Genomic DNA, 24,985 nt, shown 5'->3' on the forward strand with positions numbered 1-24,985 from the left:
AGGTGGTCAGTACGAAGATAAAAAAGATAAAAAATATTGCCAAGTGGGATTAGGACTCGCACACTAAGGGTTTCATGAAAATATATTTCGTCCATCCTGGTAATGGAGAACCTCAACGATTTTTGCCTGTTTTCGATGTAGATGCGTGCAAGATATCGGTTACGGGAATTCAACACTATATCAAAGTCTTAACAGTACTTCCTGAGACTAACGAGAAAAAAAAGACTTAATTTTATGTATGTAGGTATCAAAGATTTAATAAACTATTTTTTTTACTTAGTAAAACATGACTACATCGTAAGTCTTATGGTTTACATATAGTCTATTATGCTTTTGTCGGATGATTAATGCAATGTATGTTCTAAGGGCAAAGAGAGACTGTGTTACTGTACAGTACTGTACTACGCTGTACTTGTACTGTCAAACCTTGCTTCTTGCCAAATTTCATGATTCTAAGTCAACAGGAAGTAACTTATTGATTTTGATGAATGAGTTTTTCGAGTATCAAAATATGACATAAATGGCCGTACCCTTTGATTGCATTGACTTAGAAGGTTAAAATTTTTACGCCGCCAAGGGACTGTGACCATAGTATATGACATAAATTTGAATTTGATATGTCAACTTCTTCCAAAGAAGAAGGGATGTCAATAGACGGACAGACAAACAAACGGATAAAAATGACAAAAAATATTTTTTCGTGTTATATAGTTACGAATTAACGTATTTCGGATTTTTCCTTTATTTATATTCTGAGACCTTCCTTCTTGCCAAATTTTATGATTTTAGGTCAACAGAAAGTATCCCATAGGTTTTGATGAGTGAGTTTTCGCGTATCAAAACATGTCACATAAATGGCCATATCTTTTGATTGCACTGATTTAGAAGATTAAAAGAGACTATAGACATTCATATGTGATATCAATTTTAACTTGATACATCCACCCGTTCCTGAGAAAAAGGCTTCTTAATAGTCGGACAACAGAGCGGTCCTGTAAGGGTTCCGTTTTTACAGACTGAGGTCCTGAATCCAAAAAAATGTGTGCGACTCACATAACGCATATTGTAATGTCAACTGTAAGAGCAGAATAGTTTTATGCATGTGAATGCTTAATGGTGGAGAAGCTGGACAGTGTAGAGGTATTTGCAAGGCGGATTATTAGAAAAATGATGGATGCAATACCAACCACAGTTGGTTGGAAAATGAGAAGTAACGAGGAGACCTACGAAAATATAGAGGAAATATCAAAAGTAGGGTGAAGACTGTTCTTCTTTGGACACCTCTAGCGAATGCATGACCACAGGCAAACGATACCAATATTCTTGTATTTCTGGAAAAAGGAACAAACAATAGCATGTATTAAGAAGAAAACTAAAAAGAAAGTCAAAGAATCGGAAATAAGAGAAAGAAACCGTTGTAAGAATAAAACACTAAAGGCAGGGGAAACAAGAAATCTAAAACATGGACAGAAGAAAGGAAGACAAGGGGAGAGGATGGTGTACTGTAAAAATTGGAAACTCAGAAAGAAGAAGAACTGAAGTTATGTGATACTGGTTGGTCAGTATGAAAATAAAAATGTGTAAGTCGTAACAGAATCTCTAAAAATGCTTGGTTACATATTGACATGACAGGTGAAGTGAAAGCCTGACTAAGTGACTAGATTAATTAGATGATGCAGCATTGAGTTGCCGCCTGCGTTGTGAAGTGTGTGTTTCCAGGCGTGGCTAACAAAGCGCCATCCCAATGGCGTCTTTTCCAGATCGTAAAACCCGGTTGAACCCGAACGCCCCAGTGTAGGGGGAATCACTTCCAGGGGCGAGCGCCTGCAGATTGCTGACTGCAAACAGTAACGTACAGAAATACTTCCAAACATGGACTCCATAACACCACATTCTTTAAACGGCTCACGTAGACTATCAGATGTTGCCCACGGAAACTGAACAGAAAATACTCCATGTAGTTCATAGAAAAAAGGAAGGAATCCAGCTATAAAGGCTGCAGTGCACACATCAAGAACCAATGTACCTGCGACGGTTCATCAATTACGAAAAGAAAAATCCCTGAAAGTCACAACGAACGGAATGCTCCCTCACTTAAGCTGGAGATGACTCACAAGCTGCGACATGGTCGCGAGTGAAACAGTGATCCGAAAATGTAGAATAAATTTGTTTTATTTGACATCTATGGCCACAAACTTATAGGTTCACAGACTACCGGTTTCGATCTGCAGTGACCATCTTCAGATCTGTTTTTTTTTTAAATATAAAACCGGTAGTCTGAAGACCTAAAAGTTTGTGGCCACGGACGTCAAATAAAAGAAATTTATTCTGGAGATGACTACTTTATCCACTCGTTCCTCGTATCCTTCCGCATTTGATATATATGGCTATTAAGGACGCGAACTCATCTTTTCCTGTATTAGTCACCCAAGGAGCCGCGCTGTGCAGCTACATTATGCTGCAGTTGTTTTTGTAGACAGTTGGACTATCTTCTCAACGGTATGAGGGATGGAAGCTGAATCGGGGTGGGACGTTGTGTGGAAGAGTGTTTGGTACCTGCCTCCCTGGCTGGGGATTTTACCTGAAACTTGCGGATTCCCCTCCTTTGTTCCACATTCTCCTCTCCCTACCATTCTCCGCTTTTCCCCCCACTCAACTCGACGTTGTGCCACCCACGTAGACTACCTGCAAGCGGCAAGTAGCTCTTCCCTTTCTGTCGCCCAACACCAGAAACTCCCTTGCCTGAGCGTTGTTACTCATCGTACGTCATGGTGAATCCTTGGTCCTGCCTGAATCTTCTTCTGGCAATAGGATAAAAGTATCCTGATATGCTTCGGTCGTATCTATTGGTCGTTGCATTGGTTTTCCACGTGACTTTCTTCCTCAGACGTCAGCTGGTAAAGAGAATTATCTTTCAAATGCTGAAGCTATTTCAACATCTGTGTTTCCAGCGAAATATTCATATCGAAATTCCATTATTTTTTCATTCCCCACAGATATTCCACATCATCATCTTCAGTCTTCTGTGTGTTATTAAACTGTTTTCCTGCTGTATATGAAAAATATGGTGTTCTGTGGAGTGTCCATGGTAAAAAAAGTATGGTATTTTTTAAGCATTACACATATACGATACTGCTTCTTGATGCAATATTTCAATATTCTGCACCAGCTCGTGCAATAACGCTTCAGCTGATGCAGAAATTTTTTAAACCTACATCAAATAACATTACTACATGCTTAGGGTTTATAATGATGGTGCTCCCCGGAGATCGCTGTGATAGTGTTGTAATATTCGAAGTGTCATGTGCCGACTATATTTCGTTCAATGTCAAGACTAACATATGAACGTGATAGTAATTGAATTTGTACGTAACAGCAAATGACAGCACTGACATACGAGGGTCGTTCAATAAGTAATGCCTCACATTTTCTTTTCTCAGAACATATTTATTGTTAAGAGTCAGAATTTGGTAACAATATACATCAACATATTTTGTCCATGTCCTATTTGTGTACGTAGTCTCCATCACGTTCTATGGCCGTACACCAACATTGTGGAAGAGCATGCATTCCCTGCTGGTAAAAGCTCTTGTCCTGTAGGCGTAGCCATGTTTTCACTGCATGGCTGACACTCTCGTCATCTTGAAAGTAGGTTCCCCGTAGATAGAATATTCAAGCCGTCCAAAGAGATGGAAGTCCGAGGGTGCCAGGTCTGAACTGTACGGTGGATGAGGCAATGATGTCCAACCCAGTTTGGCGATGTGTTCCCGGGTTCTCAAACTTGGATGTGGGCGTGCATTATCCTGTTGGAGCAAGAGTTTTGCTGGATTCTTGTCCGATCGAACACTAACTGTTCTTAAGTGAGTCTCCACGTATGCCTCTGAATTGATGGTTGAGCCTCCTGGCATCACATCTACGAGAATGATGCCATCACAATCCCAGAAGAATGTCACCATAACTTTTCCGGCAGAGGGGGTTGTCTTTAATTTCTACTTTTGTGGTGAATGAGGATGATGCCACTCCATTGACTGCCTTTTTGTTTCCGGCGCAAAGTAGTACACCCAGCTTTCGTCCCCCGTTATGATCCGTGACAGAAAGGCCTCTCCGCCGGTCTGAAAACGCTCCAACAATTCAGATGAAATGGTCTTTCTTTGAATCTTGGAGTACTCTGCGAGCATTCGTGGAACCCGTCGTAAGCACCTCTTTGAATACCCGAGAGTGTCGATCATTGTAGATGCACTTCCAATGCTGACCCACAACTGTAGAGCCAATTATCGAGTTGTCATGCACCGGTCGGCACGAATAATGGCATCCGCACCATTCAAGAAGTCTGGAGCAATGGCTGTGACAGGACGCCCCGAGCGTGGCTGGAGCTGTGTTTCTGCATTTCCTGAGACTGTGATTTCCTTAACCCATCGTCCAATTGTACTTCTATCAACTGCAGCACCGCCATACACTCCGCACAAACGTTTATGGGTGTTCACCACGGTTTCTTTTTCTGCACACAAGAATTAAATAGCAGCACTTTGCTTGTAACGTGAGTCGTATGTAGACACCATTTTGACTCTGTATTAGGGTTCTGCCATCTGCCAGAACAATTCGAAACTTCACTGGCGCACAGAACAAACATCACATGTGAATCTCCTCAATGACGTTTGTCTATGTATATTAATATATTAAAAAATAAAAACAAATAAAAAGTGTGGCATTACTTATTGAACGATCCTCGTAAATTGCTGTGTTCGCAGAACCATTAAATTTGTGTAGTTTAGGAAGAGAGAACAGAATACTTCAATTAGTGGAGCGTACAATTGTGATTGTTTCATTTCATATCCTCGTCCCGCTATCCATTTCATGCTTAGTCAACTCAAGGATTGTGGTATGTTACCAAGGGACGCCGCTGATTTGTTCCCGCGCCCTTGTCCAGTCAGAGCACGCCCTCCGTCTCTAATATCATCGTGGTAAGTGGGACATTCAGTCCTAATTTTCTTTCTTATTGTTGCTTCGCTCGCCAGATAGTACTATTCGTCTATCATTGTTGGAACGCCTGTTGCATTACGACGCGGCAACACGTATTACAGCGGTGTTATCCGGGTAACGGAACACCAGCTGCCTGTGGTAGGTTAATTCATGCCTCCGTGAAGGGAAACTATTTCTTTGATCATCACAACAAAATACTTTGCTCCTTGCTTCATTATTCTATCCGAAACTTCTGGTGTGAATTATTTATTTCTTTAGTGTATGCAACAATCTATTACAACCAGATAAGGTTGTACACACAAATAAAATGATTGTCCGTGACTGAGTGAAAAACCTGTTGAATTTCTAATCGCGAATAGTGATATTGTAGCAATAGGATACTGTGGAATTTTTTTCTTTTTATACAGTGCTAGATTTTTCATTTCTGTGCATTTAAAGCAAGTTATAATCTTTGCACCACTTTGAAATGTTACCGACATCTGACGGCATATTTCTGTAGTTTTTATTCATGCAATGCCGCATTATAGACGACTGCGTCATAAGCAGAAAGTATCTTTTTATAGGATGATCAGTCTTCTGACTGGCTTGATGCGATCCATCACGAATTCCTCTCCTGTGCCAACGTCTCCATCTCCGAGTATTACTTACAAGCAACGTCCTCAATTATTTACTGGATACATTCCAATACCTGTTTTCTGCTACAGCTTTTGCCCTCTACAGCTTCTCATAGCACCATGCAAGTTGTTTCCTAATGCCGTAACAGATCTCCTCTTATCTCGTCTCTTCTTCTTGTCAGTGTTTTACATATATTTTTTTTCCTTGACGGTTCTGATGAGACCCTCCTTATTTCTTATGTTAACAGTTATCTAATTTTCAACACCCTTGTGTAGCACCACATCTCAAACGCTTGTCACCCTCTTTTCCAGTTTTCCCACAGACCATGATTTGCTGCCATATAATGCTGTGCCCCAAACGTACGTCCTCAGAAATGTTTTTCTTAAATTAAGGCGTAGGTTCGCTAAACACCTCTTGGCCAAGAATGCCGTCAGTGCCTGTGCCAGTCTGCTTTTTATGTCCTCCTTGATTCGTCCGTCATGCCTTATTTTGATGCCTAGGTAGCAGAATTCCTTAACTTCGTTTACTTCATAGTGCTCAATTTTTATGTAACGTTCATGGTTAACCACATTTCTGCTATTTCTCACTTCTTTCTTACTTATTTGACTTGCGCTCAGCCTATATTTTAAGCGCAATTTTACACTCTTTCTTGTCCGAAAACCTCATTCGTCAGGGTGGCGATTCTTGTGGAAAACCTGGAATTCTTAAGAAATTACATGTTACATGGATAAAATAAGGGAAATCTCAAGGAAATTCATAAAATCTCAGGGAATGCGGAAGGACATGAACACATTTATAGCTTTTTGTATTCATAGACTAGTGGAACAGTTCGGGTACGATTATCGTTAGATCAGTATGACAATGTGCCCCGTGATAAAGGAGCACCTGTGAAGGAATGGACTGCGGATAGTAACGTTCGTGAAACGGACCGGCCTTTCCAGAATCCCGACCTGAACCCAATGGAGCACCTTCTGGATGAACTAGAACGTAAACTTCGTCCCAGACAACAGAGTCTCGCATTGACTACCATCTCTGGTTTCGGCGCTTGAGTAAGACTGGGCTGCCATTCCTCCGCAGACATCCGGAAACCTCGTTCAAAATGTCATCCACGGCAGAGTCTAAGCCTTAACAATGTCCACTACCTGGTGTCCTGATATACACAGATGAAAAAAAAAAAAACTCGTTGAAAGACGTCGTCGATTTTCATTCGATGATGGCGTATCCCACCTTGGAGGTAGCAGATGTTCTGATAATTGTTTGAACGTCGTCCGCCAGCAGACAGCGTAGTGACATACCTGCCAGAGCGCCATCTGTGTTTAATAGGGAATGCTCAGAGTGCAATGTGGTGCAAACGTGTGAAACAAGCAGGCAACCATGCCATGCAGACGCAATCTTGCTTTCTACAGCCAACTGAGCGAGTTTGAAAGGGATTAAATTGTGGCCTTCCGAGTGCCGGCATGGTCCTTTCAGAGAATTGCGACACAAATTGGTCGCGCTGCGTCAGTTGTGCTACAATGTGATTCTGGATGTCTACGTAGCACCGACGCCCGCCAGGATCCTCGTGTTATAAGGGCAGCAGTGACAGATTGTACAGCTACTACAGCACAGATAAGAGGGCTTGTGAGCCCAGACGTGCCAAGATGAACTATTGCGAACGAGTTATTAGTAGTGGGAGTATGGGCACGCACACCTCTAGCCCGTTTTCCACGCCACAGCTTAGTCCTACACTGTTCGACTTAGAAGGTGGAATGACGCGTCGTCGTGGTCTTCAGCGATGAAGGCAGATTCTGCCCGCATGCAAGCGATGGTCGTTTGCGCGTACGACGTAGACCTGGTGGGCGCCGTCTCGTAGAGTGCATTCGTCCAAAACGCACTGGCCCCACGACAGGCGTTATGAACTTGGACGTGATAAGCTACAACTCCCGTACGCCTTTGTTTCTAGAGGGGACGTTAACCAGCTCTCGGTACGTGCAAAATTTTTTTAGACCTGTTCTTTTGCCGTTCTTGCAACAGGCAGACGAAGTGTTTTTCCAACAGGATAATGCTTACCCACACAAACTGTTCGTGATACTCAATGTGCTCTGTAGGGCGTGCAGCAACACGATCTTTGGACTTGTCTCCGGTCGAAAACGTGTGTGATGTGATGGGACGAGAAGTGACTCGTATGACTCTTCAACCAACAACTCTCAGAACTACGTGAACAGTTCGAGCAGGCGTTGCATAACGTGTCACGGCACAGTATTCGATCGAATGGATGCGACAGTCAGCGCCTGCATTGGCGCCCGTGGAGGCTACACCACATACTGTTACTGGTATTTCAGCATGTGTCGATACCTGGTACTTCAGAATCGCTTGTGCTATTGATCTGTAAATGTAATCATTTCGTATACCTCATATGCATTGTTGCAGGCGTAAGTCTTGTGTGATTTGGAAAACTGTAAAATAGTGCACCAATTGGTTTGCGGCAGTGTATTTGATGAGACAGTGCGCATGACACGTGGGAAGGAAGTGTGGTCATGCGGCGGCACCCTAGCTGGCAAACACCCATCTGGCTTCAAGTTGTCTCGCATGGAAGACGCAAGGTCAGCCTTTAGCCTCGCACCTACGTCAGCCACGCGCAGCGGCACTCATCTCCGCCCACGGCGGCTCGCGGAACCGGACAGTTTTATAATCGTCTCAGGGTCCGCTGGGAAAGGCCGCAGGAAGCGGATAAGTCAACTAGTTAAGGTTTGTGTGTCCAGCCAACGGGTTGCGTTTCCCAGCCTTGAAGTTCACGATTATTGGAGCACAAGGTTGCCGCGACAGGACGTCCACTATTATGTTCACTCGATAATGGAAGTGTTGTCGCAGAACGTTGACTCGGCTAAACGTAAATTGGCCACCACTTAATTCTTAATGATATCTTAAAAATACACTGACTGACAGTTGCTAACGAATGTAATCTTTCGCCCCGACTTCTCTATCTGTACATGGAAGAAACAGTTACCGATATAAAAGAAAGGATATCGGAAATAAGATTGCTTGATGACACTGCTACCCTCAGCGAAAGTGGGAAACAACCGCAGGAGCTTTTGAATGGAATTAATAGTCTACGGAGCACACACTATGGATTGAGAGCAAACCGAAGGAAGACGATAAAGTAATGTGGAGTAGTAGAAATGAGATTAACGATTAACTTATCGAAACTGGGAACCACATACTACACGAAGTGAAGTACTTAGGGTATCTTGGAAGCAAAAGAACACATGACGGACGGAGCTAGGAGAGCATAAGAAGCAGATGGCATTCCTGTCCAATAGAAGTCCACTAGTATCAAAAATACGCCTTCAGTTGAGGAAGAAGTTTTTGAGAATGCACGTTTGGGGCACAGCGTTGTATGGAAGTGAATAACTGACAGTCGGAAAACCGGAAAAGAAGAGGGTAGAAGCGATTGAGATGTGGTGCTACAGAAGATTGTAGAAAATTAAGTGGACTGATAAGACAAGGAATGAGGAGGTTCTCCGAAGAACAGTCGAGGACAGGAACGTGGGATAAACAAAGACAAGCAGAAGGGACAGGATGATGGGATATCTGTTAAGACATCATGGAATAACCTTATGGTACTAGAGGAAACTGTAGAGGGTAACAGCTTTAGGGGAAGGCAGAGATTGGGATAAATCCAGCAAATAACTCAGGACGTAGAGAACCAGACTGACTGACACGTTTCCCGTCACTCTTGCGGCTTAAATGAAGAGTTTTCCCTGCTAGCAGGCGAGATAAATATTGATAACAAATATGTGGTGTCTGTTCTTTTGGGCACGTCCGAAAGAACAGACTCCAAAACGAGAACGGCCAATGATTCCTGAAGTGGAGATGCACACTCAGTTCGAACTCTTACGGGAATCGGTGAAATACCTCAAGTAATGAGGATAACAGGCAACGGTCACTACACCTGTAGTGTGTGGAAAAGTTGAGAATTTGTGTCTGACGGGAGGCGCGCTTGGACAGTTAGTGCAGCTGCAGTGATCACTGTGCCTGAATAGCGGTGTGATCAGCGTATCTGCCTAGTCAATAGGAGACCGGGCTCGAATCCCGATGCGGGACAAATTTTCAACTTTCTGCATTGATATAATTCAGTGCCCACTGGCAACTAACGTCTTTAATTCCCTTGTGTCTTGAAATATTGATAAGTCGTCGCGATCTCAGATTAATATTCCATCCAGTATCAGATCGTTGAAACACCTGGACTATATCACTCCTTGCAGGGAGCCACCGACTTGTATGGTTGCTGGGAAAGTTGGTAGAAATCGCAACAGTAATAAGACGTAGAACATGTAACATTAGAAATGCTTGCTGAAGTCAGAACGCAACGATGTACTCTTAACTGAGGAATGCCTTCAATAATATAGCAACACATACAAAGCGACATATAGAATGAGCATTCAACTAGAACTGCAGCAGCTTAGCCGAGAACACATCGGAGGTAGAATGCTGAACCTTGAGAACTAGGCTTAGGGAACAAAGGGGTGTGGCAGACTTCCTTCGCCTGTCGTACCGCGAAATACTCACGATCGTCAAAAGACCGAAACGGCGACCAGATCAGAGTGTCATTACTAAATTCTGTCCAAAGTAACGAGCAGTTAAACTTTACTGCAGCTTGGCGGTGCGCACCTATGGCCAAAATGCGGGCGGGCGAGAGATCCTTCCAAGACGATGTGGCAGAAACGGCTGCTCCAGCGGCGGACTGTTTGCAGATTTCGCTATCTCTATTTGTTGCGAATTTTTATTATTATAAGGGTACTTCCCTTTCTGTAACTACTTTGGTGCTTTTAATTCGCGGTTGGATTTTTAGGTACTTAGAAATAAAGTTGATGCGCAGATACTGGATACAGCAGCAGTTTGTTCCTCATCAAGAGGTCATAAACCTCTCACATCCTGTAATATTCATTGATCAGTTCTCGAGTCATCAATTGTTTTCAGCCTTGCGCGGCCGTTCACGTACTCGTCACGGCACTAGGCGTTCTTTGGAGGGTTCTAACACGATATGCTACAGTAGGGTGCGAGTGCTGTTCTAAATGAAGAAGGTGGCACAGGAGAGGAATTCGTGGTGGGCACGTGAAACCTGTAAGAAGACTGTGGGAAAAAAGAAAAGAAATAATATCGTTCTTTTTATTTTCTTGCGGCAACCGTCACAGTTCGTTTTCGAAACGCAGGAACCAGTTCGACGAGCCAGTGAAAGTCATTAGACTACACTCCTGGAAATTGAAATAAGAACACCGTGAATTCATTGTCCCAGGAAGGGGAAACTTTATTGACACATTCCTGGGGTCAGATACATCACATGATCACACTGACAGAACCACAGGCACATAGACACAGGCAACAGAGCATGCACAATGTCGGCACTAGTACAGTGTATATCCACCTTTCGCAGCAATGCAGGCTGCTATTCTCCCATGGAGACGGTCGTAGAGATGCTGGATGTAGTCCTGTGGAACGGCTTGCCATGCCATTTCCACCTGGCGCCTCAGTTGGACCAGCGTTCGTGCTGGACGTGCAGACCGCGTGAGACGACGCTTCATCCAGTCCCGAACATGCTCAATGGGGGACAGATCCGGAGATCTTGCTGGCCAGGGTAGTTGACTTACACCTTCTAGAGCACGTTGGGTGGCAAGGGATACATGCGGACGTGCATTGCCCTGTTGGAACAGCAAGTTCCATTGCCGGTCTAGGAATGGTAGAACGATGGGTTCGATGACGGTTTGGATGTACCGTGCACTATTCAGTGTCCCCTCGACGATCACCAGTGGTGTACGGCCAGTGTAGGAGATCGCTCCCCACACCATGATGCCGGGTGTTGGCCCTGTGTGCCTCGGTCGTATGCAGTCCTGATTGTGGCGCTCACCTGCACGGCGCCAAACACGCATACGACCATCATTGGCACCAAGGCAGAAGCGACTCTCATCGCTGAAGACGACACGTCTCCATTCGTCCCTCCATTCACGCCTGTCGCGACACCACTGGAGGCGGTCTGCACGATGTTGGGGCGTGAGCGGAAGACGGCCTAACGGTGTGCGGGACCGTAGCCCAGCTTAATGGAGACGGTTGCGAATGGTCCTCGCCGATACCCCAGGAGCAACAGTGTCCCTAATTTGCTGGGAAGTGGCGGTGCGGTCCCCTACGGCACTGCGTAGGATCCTACGGTCTTGGCGTGCATCCGTGCGTCGCTGCGGTCCGGTCCGAGGTCGACGGGCACGTGCACCTTCCGCCGACCACTGGCGACAACATCGATGTACTGTGGAGACCTCACGCCCCACGTGTTGAGCAATTGGGCGGTACGTCCACCCGGCCTCCCGCATGCCCACTATACGCCCTCGCTCAAAGTCCGTCAACTGCACATACGGTTCACGTCCACGCTGTCGCGGCATGCTACCAGTGTTAAAGACTGCGATGGAGCTCCGTATGCCACGGCAAACTGGCTGACACTGACGGCGGCGGTGCACAAATGCTGCGCAGCTAGCGCCATTCGACGGCCAACACCGCGGTACCTGGTGTGTCCGCTGTGCCGTGCGTGTGATCATTGCTTGTACAGCCCTCTCGCAGTGTCCGGAGCAAGTATGGTGGGTCTGACACACCGGTGTCAATGTGTTCTTTTTTCCATTTCCAGGAGTGTATATACAGATTGAGAAGAGGAGATAACAAGAATGATCATTTATCAAGTATAAACGATCTATAAGCGACACATTTTATAAATTGCTTAATCATTTTTATCATCTCCTTTTCTTAGTCTGAAGATGATCACTGGCTCGTCCAAACCGTTCACTGAATTTCCAAAAGCTATTATGAATGTTGTAGTAATAAAATAAATGTAGATAATTTGTCACACAACTTCCATAGACCATACTGAGCATACATAACTTTTCCAATAACAAGATCGGTGCAATCGTATCTTCGTACCAAAGATGTTTCTACGTAGAATCAAGTTAACAGAGCACACTTTACTAGGCCAGATGAGATATCTGTAGGGTTTTCTACAGATTGTGCTAAAAGACTTTCCTCACTTGTAGCAACAGTGTAGCGTAGTCGCTGAAGCAACGAAGCATTCAAAGAGTTGGAAAAAGGGCGCAGTACGTTCTCGTTTCAAAGGGCACTCGTCAGACAGCTGCGCCTTAGTACATGCATGCACCTCTTTAAGGGCTTTCGTTTCATTATGCAACCGATTAATTCCCTCATTCCCCCAATCCGCCTTGTGCAGCTATACGCTCTCACTGCATTCCAGACATTCGGGAGTGCTTAAATAACCCACCGAAGACCATTTTCCAGCTGCTGCTCTTAAGTCACAGCGCCTGCGCACTTATCCGTACATTTACCGACATTGCAAGGCAGTGATCTCTACGCTGACACCCGTTGCCATCTTCCTCTTGAACATGCTCAAGCGTTAAATTCCTTCTATAAAACGATTAAAAAATCCATCTAATTCGAGCGCCATTTGTAATGTTGTTGCATTAACTTGTTCTGATTGGGGTGCTGATATTCAAGATAATAAAAGCGGGATAAAAGCCGTGAGCTATCTGGGGAAGTTAACCTTGCATTACTGCGCAACTGTTTCACCAGGTATCCAGTCTAGCTTACCATATTCCCAACCAGACTAACATTAATTATAATCTTTTAGTACTCATCTTACGATAACCGGTGATATATATAAAGACAATTTAAAATGAAAAGAAATAAATCAGTTTATATTTGGACATTTAACATTGCTCGTTGTTCCGTTAAAATTTCAGCATATTAAACTTGATTCATAACTAAACTGGTGCCTTATTTAGGATTGTGAAAATGTGAGTTTGTAATCTTACGGAACACATCAAATAGGGAGCCAAGATTGGGAGACCACATACAACACTGCACTCATAAAATAACACACGAAGAACGTTGAGACATATCCAAGAGGAAATTAACCACAACCAACCGATTCAATTTTCACCCAAAGAAATTACGTTCGTAGCGCAATCCTGTCCGTCATGAAATTACCACAAACTGGTATACTAAATTCATACTAACTCTCTGTGAAATTTTCCCAAAAAGAATAGCTGAGGGCTGCTTTGATGCTTACACCACATGCTTCACGTGGTCAACTTGGTTTACACAAAGAGTGCAACTCCACAATAATTTTGATAATTAAAATAAATTACAGAGAAACGCAATTTACAAAAGAAAAACCTCGAACTGGTTACTATCGTCTTACTATTAACCTGATGGGTCAAACAATTGTATAAGCACGTGGTACTGGTCTCACAAAGTACACCCCACGTGGGTTGAACATAAAGAAAAGTTGCTATATTGAAAAATATTATCAAGACGAGACGTTATAATCTCACGCACATTCGCATTTAAGATTGATGATCGTAGTTAGTTACTGATCAACACGTGGTTCCACTTTACTCACAAAGTAGTGACAAAGCAACTACCGGAAGATATTCTGAACTTCACACTCGAATTACACTGCGTTGCAATTTAAGATAACATTAGATATTTTAGAGCTAAACCTGAAATAAAGGTGATTAAATTTTCAGTTAGGCTGAACTTAAGAAATCCATTGTCCTACGTACTTAGCAGACACGCGCTTAGCCGGAGACCTTACCACTTCAGATGCTCGCCGCGGACAGACTGGCCTGGGCCCCTACCGAGGGTGCTTAACAGATACAAATGGAAGTGACCAGAGAGGCAGCTTCCTATACCAACATGACAAGGGACAGACAGGACCATACTAAGAACAGAAACCTCTCTGCTTTTAGAAAGCGTAGCTACCTGTTCAGACGTTGGTCCTACTGTTCACTAGCAGACAGGCTTGTCTGGTACCATCAAGCAAGCAACTAGAAATACATTTGCTCATTCATCCTCTCACACAGAAGGGAAGGGGGACGACAGTATCTTATCATATACAGTATATAAATGAAAGCGGTTGTAGGTTCTGTATGAGACTGTGTGACATGGATTACATATAAACTGTGTTTATAGTGTAGTAGTGTGACAGCTCGTTCTTGTTTATGTGTAAAAGTAACACGTTTCACTGCGCAGTCTCCTCCCAGATAGAAACACCACAGTAAATTTAGAAGAGGAATTTATGCCGTAAATAACAGATTTAAGAAATTAACATGAAAGGAATCCAAGAGAGACCTTTCACACTGCGTACTAGCAAATTTTCAACTACCGAAGCCTTACTTGACCGTTTATTATACCTGGTTTACCTTGTGACTAGTTGTATCTGGATCACAATAACCAAGTGACTGACAGCTAGTTGTGTAAAAGACAGCTACCACAGCAGTAACCAAACAGAGAATAAATTTGTCCATACTTTCTATTCTATTCACTGTTGTAACGTCCCAGGTGCCAGTTGGCAGACAGTTGCAGCCGATGTTTGCTGCTGGTAATGCAACAATCTTGATTCGTTTTCGATTGTTGCATTGTTTCCTTGAGCAGCGTGTTTATATTACGTTACAGAACTCCTAAACCAGTAGTGGGCCACAATATTATTGCACTTGGGAGTGAGGGGGCTTTAGCCGGCTTATCGGGAGTTTTTATCGTGATACTTCACGAGGACACGCTGAACCACTTGACAGAATGTGCACAACTGTCGCGAAATCATTCGCAACGCGATGTGTTTTCCTGAGTCACCAATGTACATGTTTACTGCAACGTCACCGGATCTTTCAGATAAAGGACATGGTAGCCAAGTGCAATAATATCGTGATCGGTTTATATACTGATGTGCTAAACGTAAGGACAGAAGTAATATTAGCTTGACGTGTCGGTGCCAAAAAGCATAGATCGATGAATGTTCCACAATACACAGAAAGAACTGCTACTGTAAAATACAGAAGCTAGCGTGTGGATGTTTCTGTTGAAACCCCATAGCAGTTGCAGCCGCAACCATATTGTGTGCGCACACACACGTGAACGGACAAAATCGCAAACCCCCCCCCCCCCCCATACTCGGCTGTTAATTGATGTTTCATTTTGATCGAGGTAGTAGCCGGCCGGAGAAGCCGTGCGGTTCTAGGCGCGACAGTCTGGAACCGAGCGACCGCTACGGTCGCAGATTCGAATCCTGCCTCGGGCACGGATGTGTGTGATGTCCTTAGGTTAGTTAGGTTTAATTAGTTCTAAGTTCTAGGCGACTGATGACCTCAGGGCCATTGGAACCATTTTTTGATCGAGGTATAGTGATGATAGCATTCCGCTTTCCCGTGGCGATGCGACATCTTTCTGCGTCCTGTGTTATAGAGCTCCATGCTGGCTAGCGGATTGTTAGGCAAGGGCGCTCGCTGTGCATGAGGAGTGGCTGCTTGAGGCAGGTCTGGAACAATAGGAAGCGTTCAGAGCCATCCAGCCAGCCTGCCAGCCTCCGGCGCACTTGACCTGGAAAGCAGCTGCGACCACTTGTTGCTGGCGGCTGTCCCTCGCCGCGAGCTCCTGGCACGCCCTCTGGGGGGGGCCCAGGCCATTGTTCGCGCCCGCGTCTGACCGCTGGCGAGTCTGCCGACTGCTTGAATTCGGAACCAGTCGCGGAGGACCCAGGGGGAGTGATAGGCTGTTAGGCTGTCATCCAGCTTCCCCTGCCCCCAAGCCCTTCAATCTCTGTAGTAGAACCATTTCTGTTTCGGCATATATTAGTTTCCAAATTTTATAGCCAACTTCAGGAGAACAAATAAGCATGAAAACTAAATAGTGGCATCTAGAGCTTGGAAGCTAGTGTTAACACAGGAAACTTTCCAACTGGTTCCATGAGGAACCGCACCAACACGTCCCCTCATTTACACGGTCGTGCAGACCACTACTCGATCGCAGTATGTTGTTGTTATTGTTGTTGTTGTTGTTGTTGTTGTGGTCTTCAGTCCTGAGACTGGTTTGATGCAGCTCTCCATGCTACTCTATCCTGTGCAAGCTTCATCTCCCGGTACCTACTGCAACCTACATCCTTTTGAATCTGCTTAGTGTATTCACCTCTGGTCTCCCTCTACGATTTTTACCCTCCACGCCGCCCTCCAATGCTAAATTTGTGATCCCTTGATGCCTCAGAAAATGTCCTACCAACTGGTCCCTTCTTCTTGTCAAGTTGTGCCACAAACTCCCTTCTCCCCAATTCTGTTCAATACCCCTGACACTTAAATCTATACTCGATGTTAACAAATTTCTCTTCTTCAGAAACGCTTTCCTTGCCATTGCCAGTCTACATTTTATATCCTCTCTACTTCGACCATCATCAGTTATTTTGCTCCCCAAATAGCAGAACTCCTTTACTGCTTTAAGTGTCCCATTTCCTAATCTAATTTCCTCAGCATCACCCGACTTAATTCGACTACACAATCGCAGTACCTGTATGTAAATCGAGGCGGAGGGGGAGAAAGGAAAGGAAAGGAAAGGAAAGGGACTATTGATGTCAGCTGCTGCAGGACTTCATGCGGAATCAGCGACAAGTGAAAATGTGTGCCGGATAGGGATTCTAACCCGGAATCTCCTACTTAATAGGGATTTGCGTTAACCACTCCGTCACCCGGACACAGTATTTATCGCCTCTTGGTCGACTCATATTCCCACCTGGCACCAGCTATCCGCAGTCTCCGTCCATATCCTCCGCAGGAGGTCGAATGTACTTGTGCATCCGCATTGAAGGTGGTGGATTCAATGCACATCGAGGCGGATCAGTTATATGTATGCGTGATGGATGTTGCGTCTGCGATGAACTCAGTGTGCCGATGGCGAAGTGGTTATCGCAACCTGTGTCCTGCAGGAAATCCCGAGTTCGAATCCTGGTCCGGCACGCATTTTCACTCGTCGCCGCTGATTCCGCATAACGTCCCTATGTAGCTGAATCAATAGCCCTTTCATTTCCATCCTCTACCTTTAATTTACATGGTATGTATCATCACAGCTGTGGATCACTCGTGCGGGCATATTCGAAAGAACAGACAGTGCGCGTTCATATAATTGATTTCTCTCGATGGGCAATGAATCCACACCTTCAGTGCGGTGCACAGTTACGTCCGACCCCCTGCGGGAATCTCAAAGGAGCGAGCACGGAGGACATGGACGGGGATTACATATTAATGCGAAACACTTGTAATAATTTTATTATTGTTATTATAATGTCACTTGTCACAAAACGATGAATTATTGCCTGTCAGAATATACGGGGTGTACTTGAAATTAGGACTGAACTTGATTCTGTTAATGTATGTGGCGGAACTATGGGCCTCACGGAAAAAGTATGACCCGGCTGAGTCACGCAATTTGACTCTGTCTGATCACAAGGGGCGGCCATTAATGGCAACGTTGATGATGTAGGCTGACGTGAGGATCAATGAACTATACTTGACGGGATGTATCTGGAACATCTTAGGTGATTAGAAAGTCAGCCGGCCGGTGTGGACGAGCGGTTCTAGGCGCTTCAGTCTGGAACCGCGCGACCGCTAAGGTCGCAGGTTCGAATCCTGCCTCGGGCATGGATATGTGTGATGTCCTTCGGTTAGTTAGGTTTAAGTAGTTCTAAGTTCTAGGGGACTGATGACCTCAGATATTAAGTCACATAGTGCTCAGAGCCATTTGAACCATTAGAAATTTAGTAGACTGGAATACAATTAAATACTTAGCCTTAATTCAGCATCAGCGGTGAACGTCGATCTTGACTTTGTACAATAATATTTACAAGTGCAGTTATAGACTGAACTGCGAATACTTCTTTGCAAGTCTGATTACTTCACACATACAGATAAATTGTCAATGCATAAACTGTATGTGGCGCCTGGCTAGGTCGCAGTTACTGACTTAGCTGAAGGCCACGCTAAGTAGCGTGTCTGCAAATGAGATCTCTGAAGCTATAACAAGTGAACATTTCCTATTAATATCGGCTGTAGAACTGGCCAGTGCGCTAGCTTGTCTCGTAAGACCAGCCGAGTGGCGGCGCTCGGTCTGCTAACGTCGACAGTGGCGACTCGCGGGTCCGATGTGTACTGACGGACCGCGGCCGATTTGAAGCCTACAGCCTAGCAAGTGTGGTGCCTTGCGGTGACACCACAGATTCATACAGCAATTTTTCAGTTATCTTCAGTTCAGTTTTCACCACACATCGATTTGATGTATATGTTCACTACAGATTTCTCATACACTGCTAATAACCATAATTCTTCCTGGGTATGATAAGCTTTTTCTTGTCACTTATAAAATTTAGTTCGAGTGTCACGTGTCGAAACTGACCAACTGATTAATGTAAAAAAGCAGTTTTAGTGTCTTGCACCCCTATCCCCCACTTCGCCATCCGACCCATGGCTAAATTTCTGCCGATGTCCACGCCACAATTCAGTCAACGCTGGTAAGTTTTAGTAATGTACTGAGTGTCTAGATTTTTGTGTAAGCTAGGTAGGACTGGAGGAGAGATGTTACAACTCGCCACTGTGTGTTGCAGGGACGATGATCCCCAAGTCCGGGGGCGACTATGCGTACATCAGCGAGGCGTTCGGCGCGCTGCCCGCCTTCCTGTACCTGTGGGTGGCGCTGTTCGTGATCGTGCCCACGGGCAACGCCATCACGGCGCTCACGTTCGCCCAGTACATCCTGCAGCCCGCGTGGCCCACCTGCGAGCCGCCCTACGCCGCCGTCCGACTCGTCGCCGCCCTCGTCACCAGTATGTATAGCCCTGTCAATAGTCTACCTCACCCCCCCCCCTCTCTCTCTCTCTCTCTCTCTCTCTCTCTCTCTCTCTCTCTCCCCCCCTCCCTCCCTCCCTCCCTCCCTCCTCTCTCTCTCTGTCTCTCTCTCTCTCTCTCTCTCTCTCTCTCTCTCTCCTCCTCCTCTCTCTCTCTCTCTCTCTCTCTCTCTCTCTCTCTCTCTCTCTCTCTCGCTCTCTCTCTCGCTTTTTTCTTCTCTCCCGAGCATGTGGCAGCGCATTAAAGTTTCTTTTGCTTTCTACTGTCTTCAGTTATCGTTGCAGCGACTATACGTGCAGGGTGTCTCAAACCTTTTGGGTCAAAATTGAAGCACGCAATAGTGGCTGCACAACCAATTACATTGTGATAGTTGGAATGGATATTTATTGAGTTATGAACATACACATAGTACACAGCATAACAGCAGCGTAGCTCATAGTAATTGTTTAAAGTGACGATCGCCAGTCTCTATACATTCATGGCAACGGCGCATGAAATTCGGACGTACTCTCTCAAAGATCCCTGGTGTCTGTTGCACCAGGAGATCAGTGGCTTGGATCCTAACACGCAGGTCTTCACTCGTTTCATTCACCAACGTCTTGACGTAACTCCAGAGGAAAATGTCCAGATGTAGCATATCGTGCTGGGGATGGGACACGACTGCCCTTCCAATCCAACGATGAGGGTACGAGTTGTTTTGGTGCTCGCGAACATCAGCATCGAAGTGGGCTTGTGCACCACTCGTGATCAAACTACTGCATTTCGCCGACAGCGTGGGCTACAGTCTGGGGACTGTGGCAGCATATCTCGGAGGAACACCGGCTAACATGGACTGGTCACACGGGGAGGCAGCAAATAAGATGCTATTAGCTGATCTTGGACAATCCCCACCCATAAGTTGACAGAGAATCGGTGCTGGCGGCCACCGACCTGCGTGGCGTGGCGATGGTCCTCACTCCAGAAATAGCTGTTCCGGCTGTTGAAAACACCATCGCTGGTGGATGAGGCCTCATTCGTGAACAATACTATACTATTATGTGGGGTATGCTGAGTGTCGACAACACAATAAATACGCATTTCCGACCGTTAGTTCCCTAACTCAGTTTAATCGCTTGTGGATCCCTGTCACCTGTTTCAATCCGACCCATAACGTTTGTGATCTCCTGTGTACGAGTCTTAACAAAAAGGTATGCCCAAACTTTCAGGAAACATTCCTCAAACACAGAGGAATAAAATGTGCTATATTGCCATGGGTACGGAAACCCTTTGTTCCCATGTTAGAGCTTCGTTCCTACTACTCTTGGTAATCAAATTCTCCTTTGATCACCAGTCCCTGCTGCCGCGCCTTCACAAAAACATCCTACATTCCGTAAACCTATTAACACTCCATATCCTGTTCCAATGCAGCTTCGACCGTCTAACTCCGCCAGACAATGAGAACCGTCCCGATATTTATCCGTCCTATCCGCTATAAATGTTCATCCGATCCTACTCCACATCACGGTTCCCGTCCCCTTTTCTCCTCACCATCTCTATTCGTACACCTACCCCGCTCACACACCAAACTCCTCGCACCTATGTCATCCCACCATTCAACCTAACAGCTACCTTCATCTCCACAATTTCATACCTAACGAATCCCTATAATTTTCTACCCACACCCCTCCTCTCGAAGGCCGGCTGGAGTGGCCGTGCGGTTCTAGGCGCTACAGTCTGGAACCGAGCGATCGCTACGGTCGCAGGTTCGAATCCTGCCTCGGGCATGGATGTGGTGATGTCCTTAGGTTAGTTAGGTTTAATTAGTTCTAAGTTCTAGGCGACTGATGACCTCAGAAGTTAAGTCGCATAGTGCTCACATCCATTTGCCAGCCCTCCTCTCGAAACCCTTTTCTCGCAGTGTACGTCCTTCGGCTTTTAAGTAAAAGTCCAGTGCTGTTTCTTCGAAGAATGCCACCTTCTCCGCGATGTGTATTTAAATATATATATTTTTACTTCTTTCTTTTAGGCCTTTGATTTTAATTAAAAAAATAAATCTTAATTTGTTTTGAAGAGAGAAAGTCTTGGCTCCAAACCAGGCTTTATTATATTTTGCCAATATCGCTTTTCGCGTTCTTCAAGGCATCTTCAGATTGTCCAGAACAAGTGTTAAACACGTAGGCTGCCGTATATGCAAAAGTCATAGCAGGCAAACACTATTGTCAATATTTTTAGAAAATTGCATGGTGCCCTGGTATAAAATAGCGTTGAATATCCGGGAAATACATGTACCTCAGTAGGTAGTTCCCTTTGTCTAGTTTTAAGAGACTCCGTGCAGTGCTCTTGTAGAATATATGGCGCAAACGAAAACACACCAGAAACTGGGTCAGGCATACAGAAATGCATCACAGAATGTAAACATGTACAACGGCATTTCTTACGTGTTTACATCTTGTGATGCGTTTCTGTAGGCTTCGTACTGTTTTTGGTGTCTTGTTCGAAAGCACTGCGCCATATACTCTGCATTGGCACTGCGCGAAGTCTCTTAAAACTCGACAAGGACAACTACCTACTGAGGTCTTTTATGTATTTTAAATGTGGCTTCCAGCGTACTCAAAAGTATTTCACATCAGAGCACCACGCAACGTTCTTAAAATATTGACAACGGTGTTTGCCTGCTAAGACATTTTGCATGGATAGCAGCTTATGTGTTCAAAACCTGTTGTGCCAGATAATCGGAAGGGCGAAACGCGTTATTGCCAAAAGATAAAATAGTACAGTCTGTTTTCTAGTCAAGACTGTTTTTCTCTCCAAAACATTTAACTGGTTCCTGTTTCACCCCGCTATGAATTAGAAAAAATTCTGTAACGTTCTTAATGTCTTCATGTAAACTAGACAAACCTCATCTTTATTTATAACAAGTGCGGCAGTGCAACGGGCGATTTTGTAAACTCTACCGTCAGTACAAATTCATTAACAGTAGTATAATGGGAATAAAAAATGAATTTGTAGTGTCCTGTGGTTGGCAGGGAAGAGCTAACGATCAACTCTGAACACACTTTATTTAACTAAAACGCCTTCTTTGCGTACACTGATTTCCAAACGCAAGAACAACAAAAAGCACAACAATTCTTGTAGTGGCAAAAGCGAGAGAAGAGTACAAGACAATGAAAAGAAATACACTCCTGGAAATGGAAAAAAGAACACATTAACACCGTGTGTCAGACCCACCATACTTGCTCCGGACACTGCGAGAGGGCTGTACAAGCAATGATCACACGCACGGCACAGCGGACACACCAGGTACCGCGGTGTTGGCCGTCGAATGGCGCTAGCTGCGCAGCATTTGTGCACCGCCGCCGTCAGTGTCAGCCAGTTTGCCGTGGCATACGGAGCTCCATCGCAGTCTTTAACACTGGTAGCATGCCGCGACAGCGTGGACGTGAACCGTATGTGCAGTTGACGGACTTTGAGCGAGGGCGTATAGTGGGCATGCGGGAGGCCGGGTGGACGTACCGCCCAATTGCTCAACACGTGGGGCGTGAGGTCTCCACAGTACATCGATGTTGTCGCCAGTGGTCGGCGGAAGGTGCACGTGCCCGTCGACCTGGGACCGGACCGCAGCGACGCACGGATGCACGCCAAGACCGTAGGATCCTACTCAGTGCCGTAGGGGACCGCACCGCCACTTCCCAGCAAATTAGGGACACTGTTGCTCCTGGGGTATCGGCGAGGACCATTCGCAACCGTCTCCATTAAGCTGGGCTACGGTCCCGCACACCGTTAGGCCGTCTTCCGCTCACGCCCCAACATCGTGCAGCCCGCCTCCAGTGGTGTCGCGACAGGCGTGAATGGAGGGACGAATGGAGACGTGTCGTCTTCAGCGATGAGAGTCGCTTCTGCCTTGGTGCCAATGATGGTCGTATGCGTGTTTGGCGCCGTGCAGGTGAGCGCCACAATCAAGACTGCATACGACCGAGGCACACAGGGCCAACACCCGGCATCATGGTGTGGGGAGCGATCTCCTACACTGGCCGTACACCACTGGTGATCGTCGAGGGGACACTGAATAGTGCACGGTACATCCAAACCGTCATCGAACCCATCGTTCTACCATTCCTAGACCGGCAAGGGAACTTGCTGTTCCAACAGGACAATGCACGTCCGCATGTATCCCGTGCCACCCAACGTGCTCTAGAAGGTGTAAGTCAACTACCCTGGCCAGCAAGATCTCCGGATCTGTCCCCCATTGAGCATGTTTGGGACTGGATGAAGCGTCGTCTCACGCGGTCTGCACGTCCAGCACGAACGCTGGTCCAACTGAGGCGCCAGGTGGAAATGGCATGGCAAGCCGTTCCACAGGACTACATCCAGCATCTCTACGATCGTCTCCATGGGAGAATAGCAGCCTGCATTGCTGCGAAAGGTGGATATACACTGTACTAGTGCCGACATTGTGCATGCTCTGTTGCCTGTGTCTATGTGCCTGTGGTTCTGTCAGTGTGATCATGTGATGTATCTGACCCCAGGAATGTGTCAATAAAGTTTCCCCTTCCTGGGACAATGAATTCACGGTGTTCTTATTTCAATTTCCAGGAGTGTAATAACCAAAATACAACTCTACACAATTACAAAGTGGCGTTACACCCAACGAAATACAACTTTCTACTGAAGGCTATGGTAAGTGTCTACTAGGTTAGAACCGGCGTAGCTTCACAGGAAGGTCTCCCTCTCTTCTTTACAGTCCGATCCACGATTCTGCAATATATTGCCGGAAACTGTGTAGTTCCGAAGTTTTCTTTTCAGGAAGTCCAAGACATTTTGTCTTGTGCACACACACTCTAGCAGTAGAACGTTTTCTGTATCCAGAAAGGCCCGTACAGGACCTGCAACATGCGGTCATGCATTATCCTGCTGAAATGTAGGGTTTCGCAGGGATCGAATGAAGTGTAGAGCTACGGGTCGTAACATCTGGAATGTAACGTCCACTGTTCAAAGTGCCGTCAATGCGAACGAGAGGTGACCGAAACCCGTAACCAATGGCACCCCATACCATCACACCGGGTGATACGCCGGTATGGCGATGACCAATACACGCTTCCAATGTGCATTCACCGCGATGTCGCCAAACACGGATGCGACCATCGTGATGCTGTAAACAGAACCTGGATTCATCCGAAAAAATGACGTTTTGCCATTCGTGCACCCAGGTTCGTCGTTGAGTACACCATCTCAGGCGCTCCTCTCTGTGATGATGCAGCGTCAAGGGTAACCGCAGCCATGGTCTCCAAGCTGATAGCCCATGCTGCTGCAAACGTCGTCGAACTGTTCGTGCAGATGGTTGTTGTCTTGTAAACGTCCCCATCTGTAGACTCAGGGATCGAGACGTGGCTGCACGATCCGTTACAGCCATGCGGGTAAGATGCCTGTCATCTCGACTGCTAGTGATACGAGGCCGTAGGGATCCAGCACGGCGTTCCGTATTACCCTCCTGAACCCATCGATTCCATATTCTGCTAACAGTCATTGGAACTCGACCAACGCGAGGAGCAATGTCGCGATACGATAAACCGCAATCGCGATAGGCTACAATCCGACCTTTATCAAAGTCGGAAATGTGATGCTACGCATTTCTCCTCTTTACACGAGGCATCACAACAAAGTTTCACCAGGCAACGCCGGTCAACTGCTGTTTATGTATGAGTAATCGGTTGGAAACTTTCCTCATGTCA

General features: G+C 45.7%; 1 protein-coding gene across 1 annotated transcript in view; it reads left to right on the forward strand.

Annotated features, from left to right (window-relative positions):
• Window positions 1-24,985, forward strand: part of LOC124776356 (Y+L amino acid transporter 2) — a 319,720-nt gene that overhangs the window by 195,466 nt on the left and 99,269 nt on the right. Inside the window, exon 2 of the mRNA XM_047251307.1 lies at window positions 19,037-19,255. Within this exon, the coding sequence (XP_047107263.1) occupies window positions 19,037-19,255 (219 nt within the window). The remainder of the gene's footprint in view (window positions 1-19,036; window positions 19,256-24,985) is intronic.

The sequence above is a fragment of the Schistocerca piceifrons genome, chromosome 2 (assembly GCF_021461385.2).
Source record: "Schistocerca piceifrons isolate TAMUIC-IGC-003096 chromosome 2, iqSchPice1.1, whole genome shotgun sequence".
NCBI classification, from domain to species: Eukaryota; Metazoa; Arthropoda; class Insecta; order Orthoptera; family Acrididae; genus Schistocerca; species Schistocerca piceifrons.